The 23,151-nt window shown below is 41.2% G+C and overlaps 1 protein-coding gene across 1 annotated transcript in view; it reads left to right on the forward strand.

Moving 5' to 3' along the window:
* The first annotated feature begins 2,077 nt into the window (after positions 1–2,077).
* Positions 2,078–23,151, forward strand: part of adamtsl3 (ADAMTS-like 3) — an 82,914-nt gene continuing 61,840 nt past the window's right edge. The window contains exons 1-2 of the mRNA XM_030794236.1: positions 2,078–2,113; positions 14,604–14,723. Of these exons, the coding sequence (XP_030650096.1) occupies positions 2,078–2,113; positions 14,604–14,723 (156 nt within the window). The remainder of the gene's footprint in view (positions 2,114–14,603; positions 14,724–23,151) is intronic.

Consider the following 23,151-nt stretch of genomic DNA (forward strand, 5'->3'; position numbering starts at 1 on the left):
TATTCCACATTATATGAGCCATCATTCACAAAACAGCTTTATAATCATGCATCACTAAAAATAATACCAGGCATTGTTGTGTTTTGGTTGATCCAGCATTATTCTTTGTAGCTTTCACATTCCTTGATTTGCAGATGCAAAATGTGGTTTGTTGTGCGTTTTTGAATATTTCATAGGATTGTTACTGCCATAACTGAACAACATGAACGCTTGATAGACTTTTGTCCGTATCAGATGGTCCTATAAGGCAAGCAAGATATTAGCTTACGGCTCCGGTGCTTTGAGTAACGACATGATCTGTGCTGCTCTCAAACTAATGAATTTGAATTACTAAGGTACAAGTTCACTACTACTATTGCTGTTCGCTGCCCATGATAATTAAAGCCAAGAACCTCACTTTTCACTGCCAACTTTTATTCCGCACCTTGTAATAAAGCAAGACGGTGGGCCTGCCTGGCAGTTTCTAATGAGCTACTTGATATGTGCCCTTCAGAGAGCATGTCGCATGATTAAATGTGAAAAGAACGGCAAGACTTTACTCCCAATTTGATACCAAGCATATTATGTTAGTGCTTGTACTGCAGTGAGGGTTTTATACATGGACATGGAAGGTTAAACAATACAACGTGTATCTGGTTATGAGTGTCTTGCAATGCTCATGGCTATGCTCAGACTATGCACAGCTATCATCAGACATTAATCGATTTAACTGTTAAGTCACTGATTCCCGCAACCTTAACGTGTGATATTGACTTTATATTTTTTCATGTTCAAAGTAACTACCAAATTACTCTGTTCATTGACCTCATCATGAACATCAAGAGCAGTAACATTTTTCCTCCTAATAACACCCACCTAAATGAAAAACCGCAAAGAAACAAAACTGTTTTCTGAGCATTCATTTTCTGCCTTAAATAACGGTGTAAGTATACTGGTGGCAAGAGCGGACCGAAGGACGCCTAGTGGAGCACGACTGCACAGCAGACAAACTTCTGTCACTTCATTATTTTTATTCTGGCTGAAGTCTTGCAACACGGTGGAGAGGAGAGAGGATAAATTGTCGAATGCCCGCCTGTCATACCTTCAGATATGCACCTTCAACGATTTTGAATCATTGCTTTCATTCAAGGTATCTTACCTATCTCTTATGCACATATATTCCAGTGCTTGCAGTTATTGATCTCAGAGGTTCAACGCAGCCGGCGGCAGTCGGCTTTCAATGGATTAAAGCGAAAATGTGAATCTCCACGAGAGTTTACTTTCTAAATAAGGTAAGTGCGATTTTGTCATTATCAGACTGCTGTTTTGCTCTAGGGTTTTGTGCCAACGACAGGGGAATGGATAGACCGGAGCTGTCGCATGATTAAAAATATTAATGATTCATCTTTGATTTGTCAAGCGTTGGGTCTATATTGAGAACAGTAAGCGCCACTCGTCGACGTTTCATACGATGTAACGCCCGTGATTTAGTAGCTGCGCAATATCATTCAAACAAATTACGGTCAAACTGATGAAAACATATAAACAGGTGCTCCTATAAAAAAAAATAAGGCAGAAATTTTCACACCCGATACTTTAGCAGGGAATTTTTAGACTACTTGTTTTATTTTATTGATTCATTCAACACGGTGGTCATTCTGCTGTATTACGAATTGTTGTGGAGCTGATAGTCTATCAAAGGAGGCGAATCTCTTAAACTCAAGATGAAAGAAAGAATAAAACACACCTGATGTGATTTCGATTCATAAGGGTATAAACTAATCCACTTGTGCCCGTTTCCAGCACTATAGATTCAGTACTGAATTAGTTAACTGGATGTTCAGTTTATAGCAAGATAAATATTTAAAATAGGTCGACAGGGAACCAGCTTTGACAGAAAAATAAAAAACGTTGCCCTCTTGAAAAAGGATGAAGGGGTTTCTTTTTTTCTCCCCCCCCCCCCAAAAAAAACTGTGGTTTACACAAATAGAAAGTCTGTACCAAATAATTTGTATCATTTACAGAATAATTCGCTTGTGGCATTTGATCTGGAGGAGGCAAGATGGAGAATTTTGGTTTATTTATTTGGAAGATCAGCATGGTTCTCACCTTGATGTCTTCCAGTCGTCTTCAGGTATGACAACCTCACTTATTTACACTTGCCCATCAATTATAATGATTAACATTTAACACTAAATTTACTGCTTAAGTTAATGTACCCTATATTTCTTGATATTTCAGTTTAAATAGTAACATTTGTCAAGGTTTGTCCTAGTAAGTGTTCACAAGCAAAATTTCATGTAACCGATGGAATATGACATGGACATTTGTGCAGTTTGTGACAATTTTATGAACATTTTGAGATTACTGACAAATTTTGAGTGAATTTTCCAATGGTACTCTCTTGTCCCACATACATAAGACATGTAAGACAGTAACTGGTTCTATTAAATGTAGAAAATAAAGAGAGAAAAAATAGGATGCAAAAAAAGATGTGAATTCTCTTGTGGCTGAGCTTTCATATGTGTGTTATCATACTGTGTATTACACACAGAGAATATGATCAGCAAATATTTTCAAGTATTGTAGGTGAAAATGAGTGTGTGTTTCTTACTACATTTTAATCACTTTAACCAACCTCATTTATTTTCATTTGATGATATTCAAAATTAAGTGTGTTTACAACCTCTGCAGATGTATTCATGATAAAACCTCCATACTGTCAGTATACAAGGCTATGAATTTATAAAGTCTATTTAGTTGTGCAATGTGTAGTGTCTATGCACTCTCTACATTTTGCACATGTTTAAATATCAAGTAACTTTATATCATTGTTAATGGACCTTCCTTTATGCATTGTGATGCTATTAACTACATCGAGGTCTCACACTAGATGACTTCATAAAGCTCAGTCTAGTGGGTTGATGATAGTGTGACCTGATCAGTCTATAGTCTTGGGAACAATAGAATGCTGGTTCTTCTATAAGACACTGGACACCTGGTGCCAGTTAAATATAGAGGTTACTGATGAACCTAATGGAAACGCTGGTCCAGACACGGAGGGTGGCTGAATACATGACAATAGGGTCCCGAGGGCTTCATGTTAATGGTAATTAGCATGATAAACATTGCCTGAAGTTACTAGTGTGTTGTCCAAGGTTAGTCTGTCAACACCGAACACATAAATAGCACGTTGCAGAAACATAAGTGACCTCACCTTTTGATTGTGAGGTTGGAACATTTTCCAAGGAGTAAGTGCTGTGTGATCTCTGTCTGAAACATAAGGACATGGGATAAAATGAATGTTTGGCCCAGGTACTGGTGTGGCATTAGCGTAGAACTGTGCTGGTGGATCGGATTTCTGTAGGACACTGTTGTCTCTGTTCCGTCATCTTTTCCACTGCCATGGATTCCCAAGTATGTGCCTAGTACCACTCAGGATACATTGTCTAAATGCAGATGCTATGGGCATAACTGCAGTGGTTTTCATTCAAAATCAGTGTCAAGGGTGGCTTATGAGAAAAGATTATTCACTCTATGTTCCCAATTGTTTGTTTGTCTGTTTGTTTGTTTGTTTATTCAGACTGAGACAAGAAGTTAATTATTCATCTTTGACAGAACTCATCTTTCACAGCACTTTTAATGTTAATAAAAATATGAATGTATCCAGAACATTCTACAACCTTCACAATAATCTTTGGAAATAATATTTGCACTCTCGACTTAACACTTTGGTTTGATTTATGTCCATATGGGAGCTGCCCTAGGGACTCCTAAAGGAGCTATGAGTTCCAACAATGAAAGTGGGCAATGTCTGACAGGTGTTTCCACTAATGTTTTCCCACCCCTCTCATTCTCCTGCTTTCTCAATCAGTCCTTGGCTCGACTTTGTAACCTGTCAGTGACAATGCAGTCTTACTCTTGGCTTCTTCATACAAGCACCCCACCCCTTCAAGCACCCCACCCCTTCTTTCTCGTGTACACACACACACGCGCACACACACACACACACACACACACACACACACACACCTGCAAGGAGAATATAACAAGGCAATATACTGTGTCTGATTCTCCTTCCCATTGTGATACGGTGTGACATGATGTGATGTGATGTGATGTGAGGGAGGTGTTTGTGTGTGTGTGTGTGTGTGTGTGTGTGTGCGTGTGTACACACGTGTGAGTGTGTGTGTGTGTTTGTATTTTGTCCTTGAGGATGTGAATATGTTACTCAAAGGATGTTTTTCTCTCTCTTCTATTTGTCTGCCTTTTTTCAGGAATTGTCTGTTAGATTATAAACTTAGTGCCTTATTTAGAGGGATAGCATATGATGAAACAGGATCTGGGTACCACATGAATGATCAGATAGCATCCTTTTAATATTTTTATATTAGCACCAGCCATTTTTTGATACAGATGAATGAATTATACATCCCCTCATTAAAAACAAAACAAAACAAAACAAGACAAACAAAATAACCCCAAACAAACCCAAATTCCAAATCAGAGCCCCTCTGTCTAATTTAGCAGAGTCTTCCCACCTCAAAGTCAATACACTGCAGGTGGGCTGCAACAGTAAAGTTTCTATTTTCCTAATATCTGGCATTCATTTATTTAGGTAAGTGGCTGTTAATACCCTAGCTTCTCTTCCACTGTATGAGGCAAGCTTGAGACTCCCTTTTCTTTAGCCCATTCATTGTTCAGAAAAAAACCCTCTGAGCATAGCTAGATAGACCGGATTCATCAATTAAAGAAAGAGGGAGGCTGAGAGTGCTTCTGACAACAGCAAGTTAAGGCAGATAACACTCTGAAACAGTAATTTACTCTTGGCTTGGTGCGTGGAATATGACAGCCAGATGCTAGATTAGGCTTATGCTTGATTGTCCTTTACTGTTTTGCTCTAATACTCTGTTTCGACCTCTTCTATCTAAACTTAAAGCATTCCTCTTCATTTACAGATTGAGTTGTAGATTTTATGACTGCCTGTCTTCATCGTTATTAAACAAAATCCATACAGAATTTAAACCCCCTATAGGACCTGTAGCGGAAATGACTCATGTCATGAATACACTACATTTTGGATCAATCATTTTATGCTCAAAATAAAGAGTACACGCATATCTCTGCATGCTAATTTAATACCAAATCTTTAGCATGGCTGTGAAGGTGCAGTTCAGCTGTTGTTACAGTCTTCAGTCTTCGGTCTGTCAGCTCTTTGTCTGCTGTGTTGGTCCGTCCTGAAGGATAGATCTGTGAGTATCTCTCACTGTAGAGCTTTGGCAATAATTATGGGACATTCTTCAGTGGGCAGTGTGCTCACTGCTCTCATCAACGCCCTGCTGGCAGTCAACTGTGAATCTGGTCACTCGCTGTGTATTAGCCTGGTTGAGAACAGCTCTCTTTCTCTTTTGTCATCATTGGCACACACTCTGCAGATGCTTGTCAGTGACGCTGAAGAGAGAGAGAGAGAGGGTGAGGGTGAGAGAGAGAGAGAGAGAGAGAGAGGGAGAGGGTGAGAGAGAGAGAAAGAGAGAGAGCAGTGCAGAGCACGCAGTGTTGAGTATGGTGTGAAGTTTTTTCGCTGAGGTGTGAGGGAGTGGTATGTGAGCTCATTCGGGGCTGTTGTATTATGAGTACAGGGACATAGAGGCTGAGCTTTAGCCTGTTTGTACAGCTGACTCTTAAAACAGAGACTAGGAGACTAGGCTCCAGACTGCCTCATCAGCATTAGCCACTGGAATAAGACAGATTGTGTGTTGTTTCTTTCTTACTACATGATCATCAAGAATACTTTTGAGACTTGATTTGTTTTGTGGAAACGTGAAGGGCATCATATGATTAGTTTTAAGACTGAATACGTCTTAATGCCCAGCAACAGGTACATCACTTATTTGTGCCAAAAAGCAAGATATTTTGGTTAAATCCATTAGGGTTACTTTTAAGTATGTGTATATTTACGGCACCTCAGTTTAATCTTATCTTATGCTTTTCTTCGCCACCACACTTCCTTTTATGCCATAAAAGTAAATGTGACTGGAACATAGTTCAGAGTGTGTTTATAACATATGGAATTTAATCCATCATTCACTTACAATCTGTTATACAGACATACTCTACCCCTTTGTTATGGGTCTACTAATGTCAACATATCCTGATTTGTAGACATGCAGCTTGAAAGAAAATCCACTGATTGGGCTTATTTGTAGTTCAGGAAAACACTGCATGTCTGTAACGTTTCTCATGTGAGATTGACATTATCTAGGGTTTCTATCAGGGTTTTTTTTTTTCTTCGGAGACCCCTTCTCCATTTTGGGGGCCCTATGTATTGTAGGTCTTTGATTTCAGCATGCGAAATGAAGTCATAACGGAGTAAGATAAGGAATGATTTCAGAGAGCCTTTTCAAATTTGAGACCATTGGAATTTTAGATGGTGATAGCAGTTCTGTTATAACTAAGCTCTCAGTGTCAGTTACCACCTTGTGTTTTACAAGTGTTATCACTGAAACAGAAATGTAATACCAGCGATAGCACTCTTTAGATTTGAATCATACAAGTCTGTTTTTGTTCTTTTTTTTGCCATTTACTGTAACACAGTTCAGGCCATTTGTAGCCTCAACAGCTACCATGTTGTTCAGCAGTGGACTCATAATGACAGGAACTTTGTCACATTTTTTAAATTTTCTGTTATTTTTTGTTTTTGTTTCTGTTTCAAACGGACTAATTTCTTCTTTCATAGCCATGGACAGTTCTTAATTATGTGCATTTAGAAAAAAAATATGTTTCTGGTCTTTACCTTTGCTATTAACTTGTTAACCCGTAATGTCTACTGACGGCTTCAAGGTTGAATGTCTTAGATTTATATCTCCTTTAGGACCCTCAAGTATACAGCTGCTTATAATTGTAATTTTACAGATAAAGCCTTAAATCAAAGTAACATACAAATGTGTTTCTCTAAGAACGTAACACCCCTGAGTATATCAGATTCATTTTGAAATAAGTTTTAATGAAACACACATGCTGAATTATAGAGGAAGACAGGCTTTCTCACATTCAGGTTTGTGTCTGGGTTATGAGCAGTTCTTGCCGTTCTTAGTTTTGGCCTTGGAGCTCGCAAAGTTCACATGCCTTTCTGAATCGCTGACAGAGATGAGGATGACACAGTTACTCTGTGGCCACATTTGACTTTGATCGTTGCTGGCTGATCTTAGATCTTCTTTGATATGAAACAGACAGAAAGGAAAAAACCTCTTATCTGACGAGGGAATGACCAAGACTTATGTGGCTCAGTACAGGTTTAACCGAAGAGCAGAGAAATCCAACTCTGAAGTTTTTCCAAGCCTCTAACTGAATGTGGACTTGTTCGTCAGTTCAGCTTTATATGTTCGGCTTACTCCAGTATCTCCTCCTCAAAAGCCTTTGGCTCATATTTGCCTCAGTTCAAAATCAGTTCAGTATTTACGCCAAAGGTGAAAAGGGCACTTATCTCCTCTCTCCACAAATATTCACATTTTACCCTTCGAACTTTTTCAGAGAAACACCCCCCACCAACTTTCCATATCTATCAGTCTACCCCTTCCTTTCTCTCTCTCTCTCTTTCCCTCTACCTCTCTCTCTCCCTCTCTCTCTCTCTCATTTGGTAAGGTTTGACTGAAAGGCTCTTTCATAGACAGTTACAGTGTGCCTATTCACTCAGAGAAGCTGTAAACAGAGACACTCCATTTCTGCACCCTTTGCACCATAAGTCATTTTAGTCCTTGAGTCCTCTTGCGTTCTCTCTCTCTCTCTCTCTCTCTCTCTCTCTCTCTGTCTATCTGTATCTCCCCCTGTCCCTCTCTCTCTTATTGATCTGTATTATGTGAAAGTGTTCATCAGCAGTCTCTGTCAGCTTGGAGGGAACTAGTATAATATATAGGGCACTTTTAACTGTGTGTGTCTGTGTGAGTGTTAGGTTTGTATAACTGGGTCAAATTTTGCAGTTTTAAGGAATCCTTGATGAAGATTCATTTACACACAGCAAATGCTGCTGCCACAAACAACAAGAACAAGAACAAGGACGACGACAACAACAACAACAACAACAACAACAATAACAACAACATTTTTAGTTCTCTTTGTGAATTTGTTCCATATTAACAGTATAGTTGTGGTATAAAATTGTTTGGATGATTTGCAGCTCTGTTCTATCCAGTGGGTGGGCTGACTTTGTAAGCTTTGTGTGGTGGTTATAACTCAAGCTGAATTTACAGTCGCTATGAGACGCTTACCAGTCCTATCTGAGCTGGCAGTGTGTGGGAAAGGTATCAGGCATCATCTCTGCCTGAGCTGGCCTGGAAGCCTCAGGGACCAGACTCATCTGCCATTGCCTCTTAGATGATTCTGAACTGCCAGATACAGTGTGTGCTGTGTCTTCAAGCAACCACAGACTTGTTTTATGAACTGCATGTTTCTGAAATCTGTTCTATCATGCTGCTGTAGATAAATGTTTTTTCCTGCTGGGCTGTTGTGGTATACAAAGGTCTGATGTCTATCATTAATTTACCTAATAGGCTTTTCCCTGTTCTTAGCAGATGGCAATACACCAGTGCACACAAGAATGTTTGAATAGTCATTTGTTCTGAATACATCATTCAGCTGAATTTAAAGGATTTGAGCTCACACTGAAGACCAATCATGTCTCTGATTAACTGGAAGCTGTGACTAAAGTGTTTGATTAGAGTAAGTGCCATCTCACACATACTTTCACGGCCCTCACAGATCCTCACCATTTCATGAAGCTGGGAAAGCAAATGGCACCTTTAGCTTTCTTTCTGTCTCTTTCATTTGGAGAGTAGGTGGTAGAACCCAGATAAGAATGTCTCCTAACAGGTTTAGTCCAAGCTCTACGGCAGAATCTCCACGGGACTGTACTTCCACTGCAGGTAGAAGCAGCCAAACACAACAGCAAATGAACTGGGAGTATATCTCTTGATTTCCCACCTCCTGTCTTTATTTTGGGTGTTATTGACATTTTGAAGTATTGACTTATGGGCCATTAAATGTTGTGCAGTAAATCTAGCCCTTACTACCAGACTGAGGTTGGGCTTTTCCACATACAGAGGCTCTGTAAAGGGTGCGGGGAGGTGGGGGGTGGGCTGTAGAGTGAGGTTTATGAGAGTATGGTTTTAGAGTTGCAGAAACAGGGTTAGTTTTATTAGAATTTGGTTTTAGAGTCATAGAAGAACGGTTAGGTATATGGGAGTTTGGTTTTAGAGTTGGAGAAGCAGAGTCACATTTATTAGAGGTTTATTCAATTTAGAGTTTATTAGAGTAGTAGGTTAAGGTCTAAGTCCTGAGCCTGTCTTTTACGTTCATTTGTTGATTTCTTACGACCGTCGTCAGGCGGGTTGTAAATACACAATTGACCATCCTAAAGAGAGATCCCGTCCTTTACGCGCCAGAAGTGTCTGTCTTTGTAGGACTAGGGCTGAGACTAGAAAATTAATATATCTGCTGAAGAGTAGTGAAAAGCTTCTCTGTAGGGAGGTGACTGAGTATGGATCTGACCATGACCACAGTGGTCTGGAATCCGGTCTGGATAGTAGTAGCTGTCATCAGGAGATCACACTGACCCTCTCTGCACCCCCAGGGTTAGTTACTCACATCTCAGAATTACCCAGTGACCTGTTCCAAGAACAGCATAGGCCCTGTTGTCGCCTCTATTTCACTCTGACAGTTAGTAATGAATGACAGCAATGAATCTATTGATGTCAATATGTTCTTTACCCTCCTGTGTCACACCTTTATGGCCTCTTAGGCATATAAATCAATTGTCAGTCATCCCTTTGCACTGTTTGATAGAAGTAAAACTACGTCTGTTCAGTGTAATGCCTATCGTAACATATAATTAGTCCTTTTGTAGCGGAGGTATTGTTAGCAATCTGACTGGTGAGCTCCAGAGACTGTTCCTCCCTCAGCGCTAACTTTGATTCTCCATACTCCATCACAGCTTAGTGATGCTTTGGGAATCCTTGCTCCTTTCAAACAGCTCACGTTGTCAAGTGGCTCTCAATTGTTTCAGGAAGTGAACTGTGTTTGTTTGCTTGAGAGTGTGTGTCACCGGGTATTTGTGTCCACTGGCTGTACTAGCAGACGGCGCCTGCGTACTCAGGGAGATATGCTACAGGTGTTGAACTGATAACAACTATGTTATGGTACATGACTCTTTTCTCCCCTCACTTGTTGAAAAGTCTCTGATTCACTGATCGTTCGAAAAACCTTTTGGGGTTTCAAAGACAATGGTTTTTACTAAATGGGCCTTTGCTTTCTCGTATTTGCTTTCCACACTTTTGATTTTATAGCAGCTGGTTTATGAATATAGTGAGTTAGAAGGCATCAGTGGAGAATGAATGCACCACAAAAGCTGTTTTCAGAGTGTGTCATGCGTGGATCGTAGACTTAGAGCAAAACATCACAAGTTAAATAGAGATTTGGAAGAGGAGGGAAAAGAGAGAGAGAGTTACACAGAGAGAGAGAGAGAGAGCGAGGGAAAGAGAGAGAGAGAGAGAGAGAGAGAGGGAAAGAGGGAGAGCGAGAGAGAGAAAGAGAGAGAGAGAGAAGGAAAGAGGAAGAGAGTGAGTGAGAGAGAGAGAGAGAGAGAGAGAGAAAGAGAAAGAGAGAGAGAAAGAGATTCAAAATGAGAGGGTGAGAACTGAAGGGGAATGGGTGGGGAAGCATCGTTCCCCACACTGAGCTTTAAAATTGAACATGAATAAATCTGTTCATTATACCGCTCGGCTGCGTGATGAAAATGGACTTGCTTTCTCACAATGAGATCAAAGCTATCGCTCTAGCCAGCAGCACCTGGTCTTTCTCACCCGTCGCAATGAGCAGAACTTTGTGACCATAGAATCAGATGACTAATCAACGGTTGTGACAGTACAGAGTGTGTAAGGCTGTGTCTTATTACTCCAGGAGAATTCTTCGTCTGCTTCATTTAAATTTCTAGATTGTTTCCACCTTAATATCATTTTTAGATTTTTTTTCCTTTTGCCATTTCAGATTAGCCAAACATGTTTTACATTATCTCTGAGTGTGGTTCTTTTTTATTCACGTGGGGACACAAACTTTTCTCAGTGAAAGCAAATATCTGTATGATTAAAAAAGTATCCTTTTAGGGATGAATGTGCAAACAAAAGGATTTGGCCCATAGTGTGATTTATTTCTTTACCCTAGACATCAATTTTCATTGTATATTTGACTGAATGCTGCGTACAGCAGTGGGGTTTTTTTTCCCCCCTCCCACAGTGAGCTCGGTTAGACCTCACAGCCAGGAGGGCCATCTCTCAGTCGTAGCGCATACTTTAAACATTTGTAAAATCAAGGTCAGGGTCTCACTGACTTCACAGCGGAACAATATAAGACAGTGATCAGATGTTGGGCTGAACTCTCTCAGTGGTCAACTGACCTGCTCCGTCAGAGCTGGCAAACTCCAAGCTGCCTCACAGACACTCAGGCTCACATTATGTAAACCCAGAGATTAGCTAGGCTGCCTTCACCCTTTCTGGCTCAGTGTAGTCAGAAACAATGGAGATTTTCTTCAGGGTAATGCTGAGGTTTATTTATTTATTTATTTATTTTAATTCTCATCTGTGCGGCATGAATTTATGGTGCCATCATCAACGGCGTCTTGTTCATCGACTTATTTGGCGTTCTTGCTTGAGTGAAACAATTTATCCAAAGTTTGTTTATTATAGCATGCATGCTGAAATTTAGACCAGTCACAGAAAAAGAACCCACCTGTGTATGCTGTTGTAAATGCCAGTGGAGCTCAGTCTAGGCTGTTCTACTGAATCTGTATGCACCACAAGGCCAAATATCTCCCAGTCTACTTCCACAGTGTGGGAAATCTGCAGTTCTTTTGGCAAAATTCACGGTGCAAAAGCTGTCGGAATAGAAGTTCCTTCCAAATGGAGCACATAGAAATTGGCTCAACATTTGTTTTAAAATGCTGGATCATGAATTTAATTCCAGATATAGATGGTTGATTTTGCTGGTGCTAAGCAGCTTGCCTTTGTCATGACAAATCTAAGCCTTGTTTTTTAATTTATATCATGTATATCAAATTTATACAATGACAGATACAAACTTCATGTAAAAAAAGGCCGGGCAAATTTGCCACGCCCGTACTTTTTTTTTCTTTTTTCTTTTTGAATGTCCCATTTCAACTGGTTTCAAATAAATCTGTTCTCCTGGGTGTCATTTGAAGTTGAGGATGCATGTCAGACGTGTTGGTAAATAAAGAATTGAAATTGTTTCTGCTGTGTCATAATGGAGCTTCTTGTGGAGTTCTCCTACAGAACACCCAATACAACTCTTTGTCTGTCTACTGCTGAGGGCCACTAACACTGACCCCATCGATCCATGTCAGTGATCAACTCATGGCTTAGACATTAAGTTCAGAGCTGATTGGCTACTGAGAGTGTTTGTTATCTCAAGTCCAGTCAGGATACAGGATTTTAAATGTCCCTTCTTTCACAAACAGGACATGTCTCTGTAAGAAATCCTACAGTGGAGTGAAATGCCCATTTCCTCACCAGGCCATCACCTGAGGCTTTTGTGTGGTATCATGGAACTGTGGTTCTGAAACACCCCTGAGAAGGCAGGCAGTATCTGAGCAGATGGATGGGAGATTACAGAAGTCTGGTGTGAAATGGGAGGTCACACATGTGTAGAGGCATGGGGTGGATGTTTAGGCTAAGAGAAGTCTGGATATATATATATATATATATATATATAGATTAGATGGAGAACAAATGCTTACATGCACTCACAAGCTCAAACTCAGACTGAGACTCATATAAACATGCATGCACACACACGCACACATGCCCGCACACACACACACACACACACACACACACACACACACACACACACACACACACACACACACACACACACACACACAGGTTCATGCATAACACCTATCAGTTAGACTGGATAGCTGATACTCCCTCTCTTCATTCTGAGAGGGGTCTTGACCTGCACCTGGAATAGGAGGTGACTGTGGGCCCTTTTCCGCTTCACACACACACACACACACACACACACACACACACACACACACACACACACACACACACACACAGCAGACTGTTAATTTAGGCCTGTCAGTGAGGGACAATGTCACTGATGAAAGCACACTGACCTCTCAGAAGAGCTGGTGCCAAGCTGGCCATCGCCCTGAAGGATGTAAGTGCTTTTAAGAGGAGGCTCCACTGCAGCCAGCACTAAATGTATTCTTAGGCACTCTTACATGTCCTCCACACTTAACTCTCTGACTCTCTGTATGCAAGGACCAAAGGGAATAACTTTGATGCCAGATGGGTTTTTTTCTTTCTTCTTTTGCAAATGCCGCTTTGTACCCACAGCACTGAGCAAGACTGGGGAAAGTCTTCTCCCCTTGAGAATTTTCTTCATAATCCCCCAAAATAACTTCTGTTTCATAATTGGTTTATAGCTGTGCGGTTAGACTCCTTAGTGTAACCATCAACATAGTAAATGTATTGCCTTTAACAGAGGATCCATCTTCTTCTTCTTGTGTGTGGCTCAAATTCATTTGAGCTTTTTTGTCCCTGTGTGTTACTCCTTATTTTGATTTTGGACAAGTGTGTGAGCCCTTAAGGTCAAGGCCATTCTCCTGTCCAGAGATCTTTAGATTCCTTAAGAACATTCTCCCACCAGTACTCTGTGTGTGTGTGTATGTGTGTGTGTGCGTGTGTGTGCGTGTGTGTGTGTGTGTGTGTGTGCGTGTGTGTGTGCGTGTGTGGGTGTTTGAGAGGGCGGCAGGATTGGGGATGGATTGTACGGGCTGTGTTTGGAGAGCAGGACTCGGCTCCAGATCTGGGCTCTCCTAATGAATACTGGAGCGATTAGTGCCTTGATTTATGGGCTGCAGGAATGGACTTCAGAATGTTGGACAGCAGGAGTACACAGCTGAACAGAACAACCGCTTCATTCAACCCATCTGCAATGGAAATGCATACACCCACATGATACACTACAGCAGGAGAGAGGACACTGCAGGAGACTTTTTTATGATTTTGTTTTATTACTTTTCAAATAATTTCAAGTGGATATAAAACAGATATATCCTGTGCTACAGGTGACTACCAAAATAAAGGAAACACTTGATAAATGAGGGTTTTAAAAGTATATTGAAAGGCCATGCTTTCATACAGGTGTAGTTTCTGAGTTAATTAAGCAATGAACATCCCATTATGATACTATCATGTTTAGGGTCCTATACAACAATGCTGTGCAGGGCTGGTCACACAGTATTTTAGCTACTGGGGGTTGAGGAAGAGATCTCAATGAAAGCCATGTTGACATGGAAAAGATAGTCAGCGAGGGTCAGAGTAAACCTTCCCAAATGCTGTTGAAATACTGCCAAATGACGCATAGTTCTTTGGTTGTTTTGTTCCTTACTGTGACTGTGAAAAGTTCTATGTAAGCCCCGAGAGCCAAAGACTGTGTATAAATCCCTCAACAACATACACCCATGTTAACTGCCCAACTGATACTCTGACCCTGTCCTTTAATGTAATGTTTTTTTTTCTCTCTCTCTCATTTTGTTCTTTCTACAGTCTGTAGCAGACCAGTCGCAAAGTGCCTACTTCCTGCCTGAGTTTGCACTGTCTCCCCAGGGCAGCTTTCAGGAAGACAGCACAGGAGAGCAGTTTCTCACCTACCGTTATGATGATCAGGTCAGCATGGTACTGACACACACACATACACGCACACAAGCACGCACGCACGCACACACACACGCATCACACACATCCATAAAGTAAGTATAAGTTATAAGCAGCATGTGAAAGCTTAAAATAAGGCCTAAAACAGGAGTGGCACACGGTAACTGAGCATAACTGATTGAGTCTGTCAGAGGCAGATACCATAGGAATTTGACTGGACAGTAAGCCAGTGGGCACAAACACAATGAGCATTTAGCTGTCTGTTGTGCAGTGTGGGATGGGAACTCAGGAGAGATGCAGAAATACGAGGGTGTTGAAACCAAAATGATATACGGATGTCAAAGCAGGAGTTCATGGCAATACTGTAAACCAAATCATTCCCAACAATTTATAATCAAATAAACCATGTCTTCCTGAAAAGGTTTGAGTTGGAAGGGTATCCGATGCATCTTATGATGAGTGTAAGCCTTTGGTTTATTGAATAATGCTGTGATGGGATCTATAAACAGGATCTTTGTGGCACGTTAAATAAGGAGATGCTTCTCTTGCAAAGAAAAGCAAAGCAAGATGGCTTTGGTTGGTGAATGTAACCTGTCTGTGAATTTCAAATATGCAGGTCGAGGTCAGAAATACTCAATAAAGCAGATTTAGAAAAGGCTGGATTCAAAATGCCTGTGCTAGTTTTATTGGCACAAAGGAATCAATGTTCCCTATTAAATCCTAGGATTTCATGGCAGAAACTCTCGTGTAGATGTTAGCTGTCCTTCATAATGCTGACTACACACTTCACTCTTGTTCTCTTGGCCAGAAAAAAAAAAAAGTCACCACTCAGAACTGCTGACCCTCCAATGTGATTAGTCAATAAAGTGACGCAGATACCTCAGTAGCTACAATATCTGATTAAAGATCGATTGTTGAGTCTTGTAAATATTTTATTTTGTAAATGTGAATTTCTGTTCAGTCAGGCTCATTTCCGGTAGCTAATATTGATGTGATCAGATTTTTTCTGTTTGTGTGACTAGATGATGATGATGGGGGCTTGAAAAACACGTCTGTGCGTTTGGCTGCATTGGCGCCGTGACTGCGACCCTTCCCTCTGTATTCTCTGTGGCAGTAGTGCTGTCACTGCATTGTCTCACTGCCAGAAAGGAAATGAGCAGAACAGAGAAAGAAGAGAGAAAGGAATTGAAAATAGGGAAACATAAATCACGTTAATATTCAGGAATACGAGTCGTTACAGTCGTCTTTCTGAATTTTAGACGATTAAAATGTTGAAACTGACGTCATGATTGAACCTCGATGATTACGGTGAATGTCGAATTGTTGTTGCGACATTACTGTTGCGCTTTAACATCATTTTATGTCTTGTCAAATTACCTGTAAAAATGAAATATCTTCTTGGTCGAAAAATTACCTTGGCTGGCCACAATCTCTTGGGTTTGACTGAACTGGTTGAGCATGAGACTATGAAAGCACAAGCACTGGACTGTTGCTTCTAAACTGGGGGAGTGGGGGCAGAGGGCAGTGCTTTCATGTGAGCCTACTGGCTCAAGGAGAATTTTGGTTGACCTGCCTGAATAAGCTGCTCCAATAGGTAAATGCAAAGTTTATAACAATTATATGGCTATGCTTCATCATTGCCTCTGAAATCAGTGCTGGGAGCTATTAACTCAAGTACACTGTGTTGCCTTGAATGACTGCTTTTGGCTCTGATTGGACAACCTTTTTCTGTTTTTCCAGTTCACTGTTTTAGCATTGAGAGTAGTCAGAGCCAACAGGGTGCATTTTGGGACAGTGCACCTCTAAATTAGAGAGGCAGTGCACTGCATTGGCAGGTCAACAAGCACATCATTAGAATTACTTACCACTGGAATTTACTGGTGACAAAGCACTCATGTCAATAAACCTCTGCATGTTGGGCTTTTATGACAACAGGGTAAATGGCAGCTTGTACAGTTTCCCACCATCCGTCCGAGCAAAGGCTTTGTAAGCCATAGCTATCACTTTATTTGTTAAAAAAAAAAAAAAAAAAAAAAAAAAAGGGAAGTTTGTTTGTGCATGTTTTCTGTGTGTGTGCATAATTTTTGGTGCCCCCTTTCCCCAGTATTTTAGTGGCATTGGTAAGCTGTGGTTGTGAGACAATGGAAGAAAATGTGCTAGTGTAAGATGTTTGTGCAGAGTAAATGAGCCATTTGTGACCATATGCAGACCAGTAGAGGGAGAAACGATTCCTTTTCATCTTTCATGGTCTTCGCATGTCATGCAACCGAATTCTTCGATTCTGGGGCAGAAAACAGATCCGTCGTCAAAGGTTTTTAACGGTGTTCTCATTCGTCTTGTTGGAAAGGTGGAAAAGCCTTTCAAAGGAACACCACCCAGCTCAGAAACGAAGCTGTGTGTGCAGGGTTTGCTGAGGCCTCCACCCACCCAATGCCAGGAATGAGGCTCTGGCATCCCTAGCGTGCCTAGTGTGGTTAGCCACAGACGAAGGGCTCTCCCCACAGACATCAGGCTTAAACTAATAGATAAAGCACATGTTCCCCTTAGGCACCTCACTGACAGACAGGCTGAGCAGGTCCAGGGCAGAGCAGAACTGCTCAGCAAGCCACACTAAAGCACATCTAATGGGGATTCATGCGGTTGAGTACCTGTGCAGCCAGTAAGAATAGGCAGCTGGGACTTTTCGGGAGCAGTACACTAGCCCAGTGTTTCCACTTAATGGGACTACAGCCCCTAAACGGCTTTTTGGCTGTAGACTGACAATGAGCAGGCAGAGTAGCATTTAATGGATGGACAGGGAGTGAGATGATTCATTTAGATGAGAGGAAACTGTGGTCAGGAGCTGATGGTTAATGGTTGCTGTGCTTGTGAGTAGCAAAATGCTACTCCCTGCTCTCAGGCATGACTGCTAGGGATATTCATTCAGAGAAGCGGAAGATACAGATCTCTATATCTCCAGTGTTATATGACAAGCTAACAGTGAAAAAGAAACCAAATAGGCCATTATGACACAATCGTAGGCTTTTTTTCTTTTTGTACATAAGAGATTTATGAATGTTAATACGGATGAAAGAAAAATCTTAACATTTCACTTTAATTTGTGCTCTGACAGATGTAATAATCTGAATGGATGATCATTTGGATGACATAATGCAATTTTAAAACCATAATTTCACATAAACTAGCCACAGTTATCCACAGATTTCACAAGCTCTGTCAGGTTGTTGAAGCAATGTTTTGATTAGGTTGTTTCTGAACTATTTGTAAATGCTTGTCCCGTACATGCGATACATATGTCCGATTAAAACCTTATCCCACTTCTAATGTGGAGAACAGAGATGATAGTGAAGGCTCCAACATCTCAAGTGCCAAACATATGTTTAACTTGTAAGTATCTTTGGTTTTACTCCATGTGCTAAATCAGTGACCTGTTGAGTGATCCAAGTCTCATTGTGCGTTATGTGCCCTGTTGCAGTGGATAAAGCCCAGTGGGCAGGATCTATGTCCTGCCTGGGTCTAGACATACACAAGTTTCCATTAGGTTTCCTCTCCGAGCGGGGAACAGTCCTTCTTTGGGTTTGATTTCCCCATTCAGAAGCTCTTGTTGTGTCAGCCAGGCATTCACCCTGAAAATCCCCTTATGGCACGCTCAGAGGAATACAGGCTCTGCCGCGGGACACTGAGTTTGAGTTTCAATCTCAACCTGCTCCTGTTAACTGCCTCTGTTTCTCTGCATCAGACTGCCCCTTCTGTCCAACACAACCCCCCCCCCCCCCCCCTTCCCCCGCTTACAGGGATATGAGCTCTGCTTCAGTCTGTACTCTGCTTTGATAAGCAATGTTAATACAGGGACTTAAACATAGTGTGAGTGTGTGTGTGTGTGTCTCTGTGTGTATATATGTGTGTGTGTGTTTCCAATAAAACAGTAACTGAATCTTGTTGTTATTAAGTATTTTATCATCCCTGTGGTGGATTGGTTTGCTCACTGCCATGTTGTCCCATGGTTCCTTTGATCTGTTTTGAACATGGCAGCTCTACAATTCGTCACTGATATGTGTTTCAAGTTCAGTCATCGGAGAGATAGAGTGCTGATCTATAAAGGCTGAACTTTAGAAAGCACTTTCTTGTTCTGGCCTGGGACTCTCACTCGAAGCACATTCAGTAGTGTGTTGTGTAAATTCCCATTTGCCTAATCCTAAAGAATGTCTGACAAGAGATGGCCGGGGTAGCTGCACAGTTAATGCTCGACATTAGTAATGCGATACTTATGCACACTAATTCAGTGTGAAGAAGTGAGCCAGAGGTGTTGTGTTTGTTTAGCATTAGGCTCAGGGCGGCAAGACTCTGATGCACAATAGCAGCCCTTCAGGGGCTGGGCCGTCACTCATGTGATACAAGACTGATGTCATAGATAATGAAACTTTTCATGTAATTTTTTTTTTTTTTATTATCAGAGTGTCCAAACATGTCCACAGCTTGTATTTGTCATGTCATTTTTCACAGTATGGAGAACGACAGTGCATATACCACTATAATGTAACATTTTCACTGAATGATTATTGACTTGCTGCCTTAGTGTTGTGGTTCGTAAGGACTTGACGATTTTTAGCAATACTTCATTTAAAGCTAGACATTATTATGGATTATTCATTTTTTTTTATAAACACTTATAATCTCCTTGTAATGTTTAATGATAGTGAAAAATTTTTTATACTTCTGTACTGTCTTATTTTTCAACAGCCTCAGATTTTCTCATTTTACACAAACCGTTTGAACCGCCTCACATATTCTGTAATTCTGTGGCTTGTGTGTGCTTACAATCCGTTAACTTCTTTCTCATGAAACATTCCACAGTTTTAATTGAAGTGTAACCCACATTTTCATGTTGTTATGGTTTATTACGAGGTCACACCAAACTGAACCCGTACTACACCCATCTTGCTGTCTTTTACTAACCACTGTCTTTAGATTTGTGGCTGTCAACACTACTCTTCACCAGCATATTATCAAAATCCCCTGCCTCTGTGTCCCTGTGTCTGTGCTGACACTTGTTTCTTCACTGTCTGCTGATATGTGCCACCTGCTATAACAGAGATGAAAACTGTGTCTTTTACATGAAATTTTCCTTTACATTTTAAACAAATGTGTCATGACCAATGGGGCCCCTCACACAGTGTCTACACGGGGCAGCGTGTGTTTGTATCTACTGTTTGCTGAAAACCTATGCCTTGAGGACCGAGTGCGGACGTACAAATCGTTGTGCGTCCGTACAAATATAAAACTGATTGAGTGTGACATCTGTTTTTAACACTGTGCTCATGGGCTTTTTGGAGCTGGGCCTCTGCGGGGCTGCAGAGAGACAGAGAGGGGGAGAGAGCATCGCCTCCGGCTGCTCCACCATTCAGACGCTGCTGCAACATCTGGAATCAACTGAATGGTAGGGATATGTGTTTGGAGGAAAAATCATACACACACACACATACACAGAGAATTAGAGAGAGAGAGTGAGAGTGAGAAAGAGAGAGAGAGAGAGAGAGAGAGAGCATACATAGAGACACCACACTTAAGCCATGATAAGTGAGTGAGAAGGCCTAATTGTTGAACTAATGGCAGTCAACTGCAGGAGGCTGCATAATGTATGATTTTCAGAAATGAGTGTGTGTTCTGTCAGATTCTCCTGCTAGCTCTATTAATCAAGGCTGTGTTTTTCTTTACTTAACCTGTGCGATGGTGATGGGATATTATTTTAAGGCTCAATGTTCTTTTTATTTTTCTATAAAATGGACTGGAGCCATGAAGCAAGGGTTTTTGGAGAAATGACTAATGACTAAGGCTTGTGTGTGGGACGCTCACTACACTAAGAGTTTCAAAGGAGGTTACACAGAGTGGGAGAATAAGTCATATTGCATCTTATCCAATCCATGTCCGTCTTTCATCAGTTTTCACTGTTTTTCAATTAATTTCATTAATTGCTGTCATCCATCCACAGCACATCTCTGAAACATTATGCACGATCCGGAGAATGTCTTTCTAATTTAATCCAATGGATCAGTAATAAGACGAGAGTTTTCCGTGACTTTTTGTATTGTTCTAGAACACTGGTATTGTGAGAGTGCATAAAGGTTCACATGTCGTGTGTGGGACCCAGGTCAATGTGTAGTTTATATGCTTTGTCTGGTGCATTATTTTGCTGGTCTCTGTGGTACTGTAGATGACTTCATGTTGGTTTTTGCCTTGGCCACAAAGATAAGGGACATGCAACTGCTGCACACCTGTTGTGTCATTTCCGAAGGTTCAGGTTCTTCAAAGGTCATAAATTCAGCACAGTGGCCACATAGGAACACATGTGTAAAGGCACTTAAGCCCTTGCTGATGCTGGCAGGATGTATTTTGTGTGTGTGTGTGTGTGTGTGTGTGTGTTGGATTATATTCTCATCCAAATGACTTCTTCTCTTGGACAGAGTGGCTATCTGCTACCTCAGCCCTTGTGGATAACAGGTGTGTTCCCTGTAACTGCATAACCTCCTGGACCTCTTTGTCCCTCACTGGAAAGATAGGTGACTGCAAAGGACTACCTTACTTCACTGTGACATGTCTCATTAGTTTGTTTGAATCATTGGGACACACTTTGTTAGAACAAACAGCACTGAAAAATTCATGAAGAATTAAAACTGCCTGCAGAGAATGAATGTTCTCTGCACTTGTCAACTTTTCTAGCCACCTGGAAACCGATCACTGATTTCATCACAAACTTGGAGCCTTTAGTGTTCATCACTTCAATAATTTGAAGAGAAGAAAGTTACAAAGAGTAGGATGAACATGGTATTAGGAATGCCTGTTTCAGGCACCACACAGTAAAACATTAAATGCCAGGGTCTGACCATGGCCCGGTGTTAAGTTTGTTCTTAGCAAGACAGTGCAGGAGGAATAGCTAAAATCTATAATTCTGTAAGGACTTCTGCTGGAACAAGTCTTTGAAAACAAGAAGAGACAACAGTGTCTACAAAAAGGGTGAACAATACCAGGATTTGTCTCAACAGTGAAGCTTCACTTGCCTAGTGAAAAGCAAAAAAAAAAGCATGTTTAAATATGAGCATATTTGAAGTGTTTGATATTGTCCTGCCTCTCTGACTACATTTAAAACAAGTACAAGCATAAGAATACAGACCTCAAAGTATCAAACGAAGGAATTTTAACAAGAACAAAAATGTAACTCATGTGAAAGCCATTAACTGCTAAATCAAATGAGAGAGGTCAGAATGGGACACACACTCAGACACACACATGCACATACACATACACACACATGCACATACAAACGGTCACAGACACAAGCATGCACACACACACACGCACGCACGCACACGCACACACACACACACACACACACACTACAACAACACTTCTAAACGCCCCCCCCCCTCCCCGCCTCCAAAAGCCTTCACTATACTTTCTTTATTCTGTATATGTGGAGGGACATCAGAGTACATCTCTGTCTAGAGTAATGAGAGGAGGACACTCAAAAGGCAGAAAGATCCCTCATTAAAGCAGGGCTGGGACTGAACGCTTCTCTTCTGAACTACTGTCACACTCTCTTTTTCTCTCTCACCTGCACTTAATCACAGCCTCACTGATGTTTTTACGGTGAGAGGGAGAGAGAGAAACAAAGAGCAATAGAAATAAGTTGAAGTGAGAGAAATAAGGAGAGTTGGACCGGTGCACTTGGCTTTGGCTGCAGGCAGAAAGACTGAACGTGTGTATATACGTCATGTGCCTCGTGAGTCATATTTCTCCAGCAGAGTGAAATGAAATGTCTCCAACAGAAGATCCCAATGAAACACCAACAGTACAATGTCCTTGTACTCCTCAGCTATTCTACCCTCAATGGAGCATCTGGCCTCAGAAAACAGATTCTGGAATTAGCTGCAGGGGCTAGTAAGGTTTATTCATTTATTCTGTTCTATTCTGTATTAAAGCGTTTCCAAATGATCACATTCCTGTTTTATTATACCTTGGATGATAAGACATGATCCAAGAGTGGCTCTCATGCTCTCTCTGGTAAAGTACACTCCAGCTTTTGTGGAGTAACCTAGCAGTTGTATTGCACATTAGATTAACTCACTTCTCTGACCTCCATATACCATTTGAATTACTCCAAATGGGAGTGAACCTGTAGTCCTCTAATAATGTTTTAAAATGAGGGAAAACACAACACCACTTCACCACTGTTTGGGCTGATATGATGAATATTCAGATGTTCTCCTTTCTCTCTCCTCTCTCGACCCCTGTGTCACAGCTCATGTTCTGGGAAACTGTTGGTGTGCACAGAGAAGTTTCAGACAGATCGCATTAAAAACAAATGTATGCTAAATTGAGCTCCCCCCCCCCCCCCCCCCCCCACCATCAGGCGTGGCCAGGAGCACCTCTGAGTAACTATGGT

The sequence above is a fragment of the Chanos chanos genome, chromosome 2 (genome assembly GCF_902362185.1).
Source record: "Chanos chanos chromosome 2, fChaCha1.1, whole genome shotgun sequence".
Taxonomy (NCBI): Eukaryota; Metazoa; Chordata; class Actinopteri; order Gonorynchiformes; family Chanidae; genus Chanos; species Chanos chanos.